The 12329-nt window shown below is 35.3% G+C and overlaps 1 protein-coding gene across 1 annotated transcript; it reads right to left on the bottom strand.

The window, feature by feature from the left end:
• Positions 1–502: 502 nt before the first annotated feature.
• On the bottom strand, positions 503–6417 carry LOC125658420 (uncharacterized). Its single transcript, XM_056148218.1, has 8 exons — positions 6291–6417; positions 5436–5685; positions 3768–3922; positions 3035–3188; positions 2090–2205; positions 1907–1961; positions 1567–1731; positions 503–843 (listed from the first exon to the last, which is right to left on the bottom strand). Exons 1-8 carry the CDS (start codon positions 6415–6417, stop codon positions 726–728), a joined length of 1140 nt encoding a protein of 379 aa, XP_056004193.1. The 3' UTR covers positions 503–725.
• Positions 6418–12329: the final 5912 nt, after the last annotated feature.

Here is a 12329-nt window from a genome sequence, read left to right as displayed (position 1 = left end):
TATTTCTAATGGTCAGCAAAACTTTTAATGTCAATAATCGAGTTACAGATCATTATGTAAGCAATGCTTATGTCATATTTTTATTTACACATAGGTTAAATATATTAGTAAAAGTTTCGTTTAAATCAGATTTTTAAAATTACAAGTTAAATCTGAACACAATTGAATAGTTTCTAGTGTTTGTTACATCATATTTTGTTTTAAACATGATATTTTCTATTAGACAATTGATATGTAAACAAACATTGTTTACATAATAGAGAATTGCGAGTGTTTTATCTCACTTGTAACTCAACAACTGATACTCGATGTTTCGCTAACCATTAGAAATGCATGTACTTTAGCTAAGTAAGCATTATAAACATTAAAAATTGGAAAATAAAATTTGAAAATTTTCAGTTCAAATCGTGTCCATGCCCTTTTACACTTATTTTTCTCGATAAGAGGTGTTTCAGTCTGTATTAGATCTTCATCGAATTCATAGAATTGGGAAAAAAACTTGGTTTTTTAAATTTTTTTTTATTCTATATTAAGTTGGATTTCAATAAATAACAGCAAATGAGTGCAACAAGAAAAAGTCATAAAATATTTACATTTACGGCTGTCACAGCATAACATATCAATATGGTTGGAACTTGTGGTTCACCATTCGATCACAAGCGCATTTAGGCACTATTCGAGTCTATCACATATTTTATGGGTCGAACGTCTGGCAAATCATTCGTTCACAGCGGTACTGTTGTTGACTGGTATACCGGCGCATGCGTATGGGTGTAGTATCCACCTGTAGCAACGTAGTCCACCGTCATGTCCTTCACCGGATGGGGAGCACCGTGCTGCCATCTATAACAAATAAAGAAACAATATATTTCTCGTAGATATTTCAATACATAATGCATGTGTGTTTATCAGTTTAAAAACAGTATAGATGTGTAGGCCATAACAAAAACGTTCATACAGTGTTTATCATTTGTTTCAAAACAGTATACCGGTAGGCCATAACAAGATGTTTAATACATTGTGTGAATTTCTTTTCAAGATGAAAGAGACCGTGAATTTGAGCGGTATTGGCATTTTGATACTTATTGTAAAATGAACAACAGTTTACAGGAAAATTTCCCAGAACATTCATATTACATTATAAAGGACGGAATTATTGAAATATTCTACAAATACCAAGGATGAAATTCAGGTATATATAAATAACCGAGAAGATGTATTTAGCAGGTGTTGACTGTATAATTGGTTCGCACATTTTCCATTGTTATGAAGGATGTAGCCGGCGATCCGTAAAATACGAGTTCCTTGCAACTACGATACACAATAACAATGTATCAATGGTACGGAGCGTGGGGACAACGACCGGACGAAAAGTTCGACAGACTAACACCGACGTTCTATTTTTAGCCTACCGAAAGTTTATGTGTGGTCGCTGCAAACATTATGTACATGTATCAAAGGTGCACTGAACGTAAATAGCGGAAACGATATGCGATGAAGATTACCTACACATAATGAAGTCGGTGGTATGAGAATGTTCGTAGAAATGTTATTGATAAAACTTACTGGTAGGCAAGATCCGGGGGCATGTATCCACTCATGAACGTAGGACAGCCAATCGGAGCTACCCTAGTGACGTCATCCATGTGCCCCGCAGGCTTCTCGGTGATGCTGTCGATCTCTGTGTAAATATGATGTGATGATGCTCGGTGTGCGGGGACCGACTCATAACTGAAATTACAAAAAAAAAAAAAAAAGATAAAAATTTTAACACTATATAATTCATTAAATCTAACAAAGTCTTTGACATTTGTTTACCGTTATTGTACGAATGATATTAAAATCATTTATTTTAATTAGATATCAATAAAATCGAGGAGAATAAATTATTATCAAAGACACGTGCCTGCCGTGGTGTACACTGTGATCAGAGCCCAGACCTGTCAAGGTGGAGTGAGTATCTGGAAAAAAAGAGAGAAAGAATTATTGTACAAAACTTAAACGTGTACAGTATTGTATTTCTTTGTAGTGATTTGCCACAATACTTATAACTTGTCGACGATCTGACTCTGAGTGACCTTGACGTTACCTGTTACGTTAACATGGCACTGTTGCGGTAAGGTGGATTCTGGCGGTGGAGCCGTGGACGTCTTTTTCTTGACTAAGTGGCTCTCATGACAATCAGTACTGGCTCCAATGATCCTCCTGTCATAAAATCAGATATTAATCAATTATCAAGGACGGACGTCACGGAATTGTTTCTTTACGATGAAATCAATTTCAATTATACTAAGGTTGTGTATATAATATATATATATATATATATATATATATATTGCGAAAGATGGTTTTAATTTACATATTTAGTGCGCAGGCACTTTTACATAAGCATTTGCGATCAAATGACGAAATGTAGGGAACTGGTTTACATGATGTCTCATCTGACCTCATGACCATAAACTGAGAAAAGAATTTTTTAAGTATGTGTTTACAGTCGATTTTGTTTAGCAGTTTTTCAAACATCTTTGCTAGGTAAATGTTACGATATAGGCCTAAGTGATCACAATTTATGGTCTTTAGGCCAGGTCACGTGATGTTTACGACAGATTTCAATGTTTGTGTAATGTAGAGGACATGTTTACGTCACATAGAGGATTGATTTACATGTAAGTAAAAGATGAGGCAGTTTAATTAAAGCAGGGGACTGATTTTGTACTAGTTTACGTGATGTAGAAAACTAGTTCACGTGATGTAGAAGACTGGTTCACGTGATGTAGAAGACTGGTTCACGTGATGTAGAAGACTGGTTTACGTGACGTAGAAGACTAGTTCACGTGATGTAGAAGACTGGTTCACCTGATTTAGAAGACTGGTTCACGTGACGTAGAAGACTAGTTCACGTGATGTAGAAGACTGGTTCACGTGATGTAGAAGACTGGTTTACGTGATGTAGAAGACTGGTTCACGTGATGTAGAATTGTTTACGTGACGTAGAGGGTGTAAAAAACTGATGTAAGTAATGTAGAGTACCGACCTTTTGAATATGACGAAGAAGATCATGACGAGAATCGACATCACCGCAACTCCCAGGACGATCCCGGCTACCAAGGCAACCTGCGATGATTCCCGTACGTCTGTGAACACTGGGTGACCAGATGTTTGTGATGGAACGGGTGTCGGTGGGACATCTGAAGATAGGGAACATTGTTTAAAGGTTTCAGTACGTTAGTTGTGATGGAATAGGTGTCCGAGGGACATCTAAAGATAAGGAACATTGTTTAAAGGTTTCAGTACGTTAGCTGTACATTTGATAATCATTTTCTTTAAAACAAAGTACTAATTGATAACATTCCCAATGCCTTTGTCTTTGATAACGTGACATGTACTAGTTGTAATGAAAACCATTCCTCATGAATGAAATGCAGTTTTGAACTTCTCGCGTATGAATCTTAATAAATATAGTACGTCAATTTTAACGACCGGGAATTCCGATAGAAACGAAAGTAGAATGTAAATATAAGAGATAAAATGCATGATGGTATGAAGTGCAACGTTCCATGAAGTATGCCGGCGTGAAGCGTCGTAGTATATACCGGGCACCCTCGTGTATTCTATTTCTTAAATGACACAAAATTCGTTGAATCGGATATTTTGAAAACTAAATACCCTGTGTAACATCCAATAGATTAAACGCTGATTAAAAAGCTGTGGCTTGAACCACGTGTATGATAATATTCTTTTAATTATTAAAAAATCTTTTTAAATACCAGGATATGGGCATCCTCTTACGTCTACGTCAAAATCCGTGAAGATCTCCGTCTTGAACCATGATGCAATATCGTATAAATCATGCGCAGTGCACATGTCACCATTATCTCTTTGGAGTTTCTTTTCAAAACACTGGAAGCCATCTTCAAATAACCTGAAATCAGATTTTACATATAAGTAACGTTACGGATAAGAAGGAGATTAGAAACGGTGAGCGAAACCCACGACCAAATTAGAGTCGTAGTTAATCCTAATCCTTTGTCTGATTACAACTAACTAGTATTTAACAGCAGGGGTCCGCAATAGCGCAGGATTTTTTGTTAATTAAACACCTTAATTAGTAGTACAAAAATGATTTTTTTTTTTTAAAAAAGAAGTTAAAATCAAGCTAATGTTTATAAGCAGTTCATATTCAAACGTATGAACCTTGATAAATGCAGTACTTATATTTTTGAGGATGGGAATTCTGATAGAAATTAAAGTAGAAGGTAAATACATGTATAAAGAATAAAGTTTATTTTTTTAAAAATACATGAGGGTATGAACTGCAAGACGTCACGCCGGCGGACTATTCATTAAGTACTACCGCGCTTCAGGAAGTGTGCGTGAAGCGGCGTAGGTCATACTCTTTAATAGCTAGTAAAATCGAACCCAAGCGATACAATTGCTTGTGGTTCATACATGTACCTTAAACAATGAATTTTTTGTCTTAAATGTCACTTTTCTGTTAAAACAATACCTACAAATGTACAATGGACCCATATGACTATTTGTGATTTCTTGGTGAACAACAGGTGCTTGATATAAGTACTACTCTTTGTATTGTCTCCGCATGTTAAGCGCTACCACGGTTTCATGGAAATGCCCATATACATGTATAGAAATTATCACAAAATATTAAATTTAATACTATTCAAAGTCAGGAGAGTATAATATAGCAAATGTGGATTGAATAAGTTTAACAGCACGTATGGTATCCAAGGGCATCGGCAAAGGGGCGGCAGGGGCGACGGTCGCCGCCCCAATAATTTTGCAAAAAACAAATAAATAAATCAAAATAAAAGATTCGAAACAAAATACAAAATTAGAAAGTTTGTAACGGCGATATCTGCTAATTGAAGCGGCGAATATACATATGTAACGGCGATCTGTGGTGAATGAAGTGGCAGCGTGTGAAAGCTATTGTTTATACATGCACATTTACACACCTATACCTGGTCCACAGGTGAACAATACCGGGAGGCTACAGATACACTGAACATTTCGGCTGTCACCAATGACTTTGTGTCAGCATGGGATAAACAGATATTCATTTTGGACGCTTTTGATGTGCATTAAAACAATAGATCTGATTTATTTAGACGGAGTTTAATTTGGTAAAATTGTATAACTTGCTTAATAGTAGCTTATTCAATGTTTGAATGAAAGATAAGTATAAGAACTTTATTTTTATCAGGTGATGTCCTTCAGACATTGATATAATGGGGGTGGGGGGGGGGATATCGAGTAACTGTTAGAAATCTGAATTTAAGTCAAAACACATTAGTTAGACACCCCACCCCCGTAGATCCAGTTTGCTTCTCCAATATCAAATTCTTGTCGACGCCCCTGGTATCGGTACAACTACACGGTATTAGTACAATAGGAGTGAATGGACTCTGACTTACATGCACATCTTCTTCGGCTGTATCTGTCGCTGTTCTATTTTGGCGACATACGCCTCCTTCATGAAGTCCCCTAGACATCGATACAGCGTCTGACCAACGAATGTACGGTCCACACACGGGTTATCTGCTCCTGAAACAAAAAAATAGAGAATTTGTGTACTGAAGAAAGAGAGATAACTCAGATTGTTTCCTGGTTGTGGTTCCGGAAAAATTGTATATTGCTTCGTGTAATTGTATAAATTCCTTGTGTATGATTAAGGATGAAACCTTGTATAAAAAAAGAAAGAAAATCAGTAGCTTACTGAAAGATCTAAGAAAAACGTACATTAAGTTATTCAAAAGAAGCTAGACTTGTACATATAATAGGCAAAATAACAAGTCCAGAAAGATTTTTTAAAAACTATTTTTTATAAAACAGTTGCCGTACGGAAACTAACTTCTGACAATTGATAAATTGTTTCATATCTTTTGTAACTTTATATTTAAGTATATGAAAATCGTGAACATTCGTAAACTATTTGCTCCCTTCTCTCTACCCCTCTCTTTCGTACACACATAAAATCTAACATTTCCAGACAACACACCAGTGAAGTGACACTATTTCGATGATTACCGTAATTTTCTCTGACTTGACCTTGCAAAATTGAATTTAAGAAATAACCGGTACATAGAATCACCGAAATTACCGCTAATCACCAAAATTACCAAAGAAATGACCGAAATTACCCATAAAGGGATCGAAATTACCTCAGTATATGTTCAACTATATGTCATCTAGTCACACATTAAATTTCTGGAAATAATTGAAAATAAAGAATTGACTTTGATATATATCGTGATATATACAAACCCTACCTGAACTAGACATCATTCCAGATCCTTCAAATTCAGATAAGTTTCCAAGTTCAATTTCAGTGTCTACATCCAGTTCCCGGAAAGAGATTAAAGATTTCCTCTGGATGGCTGAGATTTTATCCGACATGTGTTGACACGGGGTGTAGCCTGATTTTGACACGAGGAGTACAAGTCCCTCTTCTACGGTGTAATGGGAAGCAATTAACGAGCTGAGGTACCATGACCTCGAGTGCCTATTTATATACCATTTTACCCGTGGTAATTAACTCGCTCTGTACACGTGACAGTTCGTGAGGAAATACTTTCAATTAAAATTTGAATTATAATTTTACCAACAAAATTTAATCTGCAGTTTAGGGATGATTGGTTTGATTGTAATCTCTTAAAGATGATTTATCTCCAAAACCACGAGTCTTTGTGGACACAGTGACAGGTGTCATGATTAACCTACCCAAGGGTGCATGTCCTACAACCGTTTGGCATTAATTGAAAAAGAAACAAATAGGATGAACATATATGATTGTCTTAGCCGATATTATCGTAACACCATCATACATTTACATCAAAGATATCACAGAAACTTTTTAGCTCAGAGAGAGAGAGAGAGAGAGAGAGAGAGAGAGAGAGAGAGAGAGAGAGAGAGAGAGAGAGAGAGATACTTACACATATACATGTATGTATGCAGTTCCAAACTATATTGAACATTTTCACAATCCCCTTCTTCAGAAATGTTCTCAAATTATTTTTAATTTTCATTAAACGCCTTATTTAGTAGTACAAATTAAAAAAAAAAAAGAAGTTTAGATCAAGTTAAATTTTTTAACTAGTTCATATTCAGACGTATGAATCTTGATAAATATAGTACATTTATTTTAACGGATGGGAATTCTGATAGAAATTAAAGTAGAAGGTAAATACATGCATAAACAATAAATTTCATTTTTTAAAAATACATGAGGGTATGAACTGCAAGACGTCACGCCGGCGGACTTTTCATTAAGCACCAACGTGCTCCGTGAAGCGTGTCGGCGTGCAGCGTCAGAGTTCATATAATCACCTATAGGTGTACATAAGGTAAATCAAGTAAAACTTATTTATTCTGGAAGTATTTGTGAATGTGTTCAATGTATTTTAAACTGCACACCTATTTCCCCTAAAATATAATGTCTTTAAAAATACACATGTTTACGAATAAAGATGGAATGTCTTTCTATTTTTTTTTTAAATTGGTTGGTTTATTTTAATCATTTGTCTTTTCATTGATTGATTGATTCATGCATTTGAAGGGGGGGATGATTTACCATCCCTTGATGGTTATCTTTCTTTCCCCGTAAGTAAAACAGTCTTTGCATATTGAATATGCGTAATTAGTTGTAATTAGTTCTATTTTCCAGATGACAATGTTCTCATAAACACATATAGTACATGTAGGTACGGTGTAGAAATGGGTTACAAAATACAAATAAAGTTGTAATATAACACAATACTGAGAATTGCGAAGTACTCTTCTACGGTGGTATGTTCATTATCGTAAGGGTACCGTTAGTAAAGGAAGCCGCAAGTTGCACAACAATTAGGGACCGATTTTAACAATTATCGCTCAAACATCCCCATTAACGTGGAAATTCTAGGCCGTAACAAAAGTGTTTGCCACAAATTACTCCCGCTCAGCGTGAGGTAATATTCTTAACCAATTTATTAACCTTTCTAATTAGTATCATGCAGAGTGAACACAATTTCGATCATTAATTACAATTTTATTTTATTTTTTGTACTTTAGTAATCTATCCTAGTTTAAAATGAGCTACGTATTGTTTGATCGCAATGAAAGGCTTCAAGGAAAAGTGGTCTTAAATTACACACTTTTAACAATATTTATGGACTGAACGGTTTTTATCGATCCATTGCTTTGAAAAATTAATGATATTGAAAAATGCTGTGCACGATTCATTTGTACTGAATGACGGATGAGAACGAATTTTTCGTCAAAAGTTTTAATAGAAATATCACATATGCATGTAGGTATACATATGCGTTAGATCTATCACACATACACGTGCGTATACAGTAATTCACCGAAAGTCATCGACAAGTGTGCGAAATTTCACCACCAATATATTTCGGTGTTCCAAAGATTCAATACTTTGATTTATAAAATAGCATCATCGATGACCCCCACCCCAATTATTCATCATAAATTCGCCAGAAGATTCTTCAGTGGTATATATAACTGGTTGATTGTATATTGTTTAACATCACATTCGAGAATGTTTCACTCTTATGGAGACGTCACCATTGCCGATGAAGGGCCTGCAAAATTCAAGCATATGTTCGGCACTTACGGCCTTTCAGCAGGAGGGGGTCTTTATTGTGCTACACCTGCTGTGACACGGGGCCTCGGTTTTTGCGGTCTCATCCGAAGGACCGCCCCATTTAGTCGCCTCTTACGACAAGCAAGGGGTACTGAGGACCTATTCTATATTCTAACCCGGATCCCCACAGGATCAATAGTGTGCGTATTTATATATATTTATATACAAAGCACTAAAATCACCAACGACACGAACAACCAGATTGTCAAATTTTCGGGACGACCCGTCCCTTCCTCAGGACAAACGAAAAGAATTACATAATGTGGCCAATATTAACTGAGAATAATAACAAAAAACTACATATGAATACATCTAGCACTACAACTAGACTAATCTACAAACGTATTTACAACGCAGACTACATGTTTTTTGGTTTGTAGGCTTGCCAGTCAATGTTAAAAGCGGAGCGAATTAGGACATGCCAAATTCGTCCAAAGAGCTGATCCAAAATCGTGTAATATACTCTTATCTCATGTCCTTTGAGTTTTGATTAATTGACTGTATTCTAATAGCATGCTATAATGTACTTAGCTCTATTTACTCTCCTAAAAATAAAGATTATTTCCATTCACATTTGAGCTTTTTTCATTGTATATCATTATTTAAAAAAAAAAAAACCCACAAAAACACATACACGCCGAATTGTGGAAACCATGAAGAAACACACCGAGCTACAGTTTCCAGAGATTGAAACTGGACGGAAACTGTATAATCGTTTACACACTGCGGAAACCATCCAGGAAAACTCAATTTCAGTAAGATTTTTTGCAAAAACCAGCGATTTCATTCAATGAAGGTTTATCATCAATCGGAACTTTTATTTCAATGCTGTAATTTTCCCTCCATCCTTCGCGTTTTTCCTCCACGCTACAAATAACACCCCTCAATTCTAATTTCATTTTATCTCCGTGCAATGTAATTTACAGTCATATAGAAATAACCAAAGCTAAATCTGTGATGGGTGGTAGGTGTGTTGTTTAACTCCCTTTTCCATCCTCAAGGCCAATGTTAATGTCTCTACGAACCATCGTAAATACTGCAACTAACACATCAAACAGTTTATTTCTAGTATTAATATTTAAGGTCCCCATATATATCTTCATACAAAGTCATAAAGTTTGAGGGAGAAAGAAAAAGAGAATTTACAGAATTTTCAACTATAATCGAAATATCGAAGCAGAGCATACTAAGATATTTCCGCAAATCATTTTCCCTTTTCTGCATGTTCTTCCCTTTCAGTAAATTATTTTCCCCAATTGCACATGCTATTCTTTTCCCCGCATTTTAAGAAAACAAATCTTTCTTGGCAAAATGTTAACAACGTAACATATCTGATAGAGGTCAAATTCTAATTTAACTACTTCATTTCTAACAGTTTATCTTCAATCATTGACATTTACTGAAACTAATATCAGCATTTCGGTTCCTCAAAGAATTTGTCTTTGGTTATACATGTACATGTGAAGACAAAATCAATTCATCAATTTGATATTGACTAAATTAATTGATCCCTTTGGTTACACTTGCATATATATATATATATATATATATATATATATATATATATATATATATATATATAAAAGCACTAAAGTTCCAACAACACACGATACCACAGAGTGTCGGATCCACAACATGGATACAAGGTCAAATACAAAAAATTATACAAACGTAGGTTAGTGTAGTTGTAGTGCTAGATGTATTTATATGTAGATTTTGTTATTATGCTCTGTTGATATTGACCACATTATGTAATTCTTTTCGTTTGTCCTGAAGAAGGGACGGGTCGTTCCGAAAATTTGACAATCTCGTTGTTCGTGTCGTTGGTCATTTATATATATATATATATATATCCCTGCAAACGTCAGGTTAGGGGTGGGGGTTACTCAGGGTATACTTGAATCACTTTGACCGTCCGGGCGTTCGTCCGTCTCTCCAGATTACATCCTCGACACTGATGAACAGATCTGATTAAAACTTTGTGCATATCTTATGTGAATAAAGAAGTTGTGATGGGAAATTTTGATTGAGATTTTTGAACATTGAAGGGAAGTTGTTTTGAGGGGGTGGGTAGGTGTCACGTTGTCATTGCCCAGGGTGTATCATTTAAACACCTTTTAATCTTCAATGGGCACAAATTCACTATTTCCTTACCCTGCGGGCAGTATTAGTTCCATAAAAGATTGTGATTATGTAAAGCTCTTATCTTAAACGGTTACAGCTGAAGATACTTTGATCAAGTGCATAAAGAAATTGTTATACATGTACTTTACTGACGAAGCACATTAAGTACATGTTGGTTCACCAATAGCAATCACAAGATAGGCATTATGAATGTGTCAGTGATACGGTACAGTGTTGATCATTAAAATACAGATTCAAACATTAATTTGAATAGGTATTACCTGACAGATCACGTGATTCAATTAAATAATGTCCGCTATTCAATTCATTTATCGGCATGTTTCAAACATAATATATTGTCTAAATGAAATATCAGGTTTCGTTGAATTTACTGCATATTACCGATACATATTAAAAAAATTTATTCACTTTTAATTTACTGGAGGCATTGGAACTTGTTGTTTTGTTGAGACGCAGCATATCTTTGTAAGCCAAGAGTCCCGATCACCCCCTCTCCTCCTACCCTTGGCTTGTCCATATTGAAATTTGAGTTTCAATTTTCCTAGACCTTTTTTTTCTCTCCATCTTTCAACCTCATACATATAGGTTGTACAGGGCACTTTCTCATTCATGAAAATCCCTGGTTAAATATAGAAATCAATAAAAATATCATAAATGTTCTTAATTAATTATTTTTTGTGCAGATCATTTTCAGAATTATATAATGCGACATCGCAGGGCAATTAGATTTTGGAACGCAGTTCGCAGTTCACTATTCGCAGTTCAATAGTGAACTGTATTCTAGAACGCAGTTCGCAAATCGCAGCGGGAAATATTTTCAAATAATCCCTGATACTGCTGCCGGGTGCGAGCGAATGAAAACATTGTTTCTTCGTGCTAGCTAATCGCGAATTTCACTTTAATTTCCAATACAAAACAATTTATCATTCCATATTTATTTTTAAAACCTGTCAAATCTCGCTCTATTAAACGAGGTAAAATATCTAGATTAGACTTAAAACAGAACGGTGTATCAGTCATACTGGTAATAATTACCTAAAATTGGATAGTACCATTTATCATGTTCCCTACAGCGACATCTTGAAAACCCCATGTGCCAAGGACTTGACACCAACACAACCGGCAAGGATTAGCGAGATCAGGGTCATCATTCAAGTGAAATTTTTATACAGAAGAAAATATAAGGTAATTGAAATCCGTCATTTTCATAAACCTTCTTAATAAATCAGGCTCAAAGAAAACTTAATGTATTGCACTTTCGTTGCGCAATCATGTACACAAGCAAAAGTGTAATCAGACATTCGCGCTAGCGTACCCCTGAATTTAATCAGATATACACACCATAGTGTACTACTGAATGTAATCAGACATACACACTAGTGTACTACTGAATGTAATCAGACATACACACTAGTGTACTACTGAATGTAATCAGACATACACACTAGTGTACTACTAATGTAATCAGACATACACACTAGTGTACTACTAATGTAATCAGACATACACACTAGTGTACTAC

This window comes from Ostrea edulis, chromosome 9 (genome assembly GCF_947568905.1).
Source record: "Ostrea edulis chromosome 9, xbOstEdul1.1, whole genome shotgun sequence".
Lineage (NCBI taxonomy): Eukaryota > Metazoa > Mollusca > Bivalvia > Ostreida > Ostreidae > Ostrea > Ostrea edulis.
The sequence above is the reverse complement of the archived record's forward strand: the minus strand, read 5'-3'. Positions and strand labels throughout refer to the sequence as shown.

Coding starts and splice junctions, on each gene's coding strand:
- LOC125658420 (XM_056148218.1), bottom strand. CDS start 6,417: ATGTCGGATAAAATCTCAGCCATCCAGAGGAAATCTTTAATCTCTTTC. Junction 1,732..1,906: donor CACAGTGTACACCACGGCAG/GCACGTGTCTTT, acceptor TTGTAATTTCAG/TTATGAGTCGGTCCCCGCAC. Junction 844..1,566: donor CCCCCGGATCTTGCCTACCA/GTAAGTTTTATC, acceptor TATTTGTTATAG/ATGGCAGCACGGTGCTCCCC.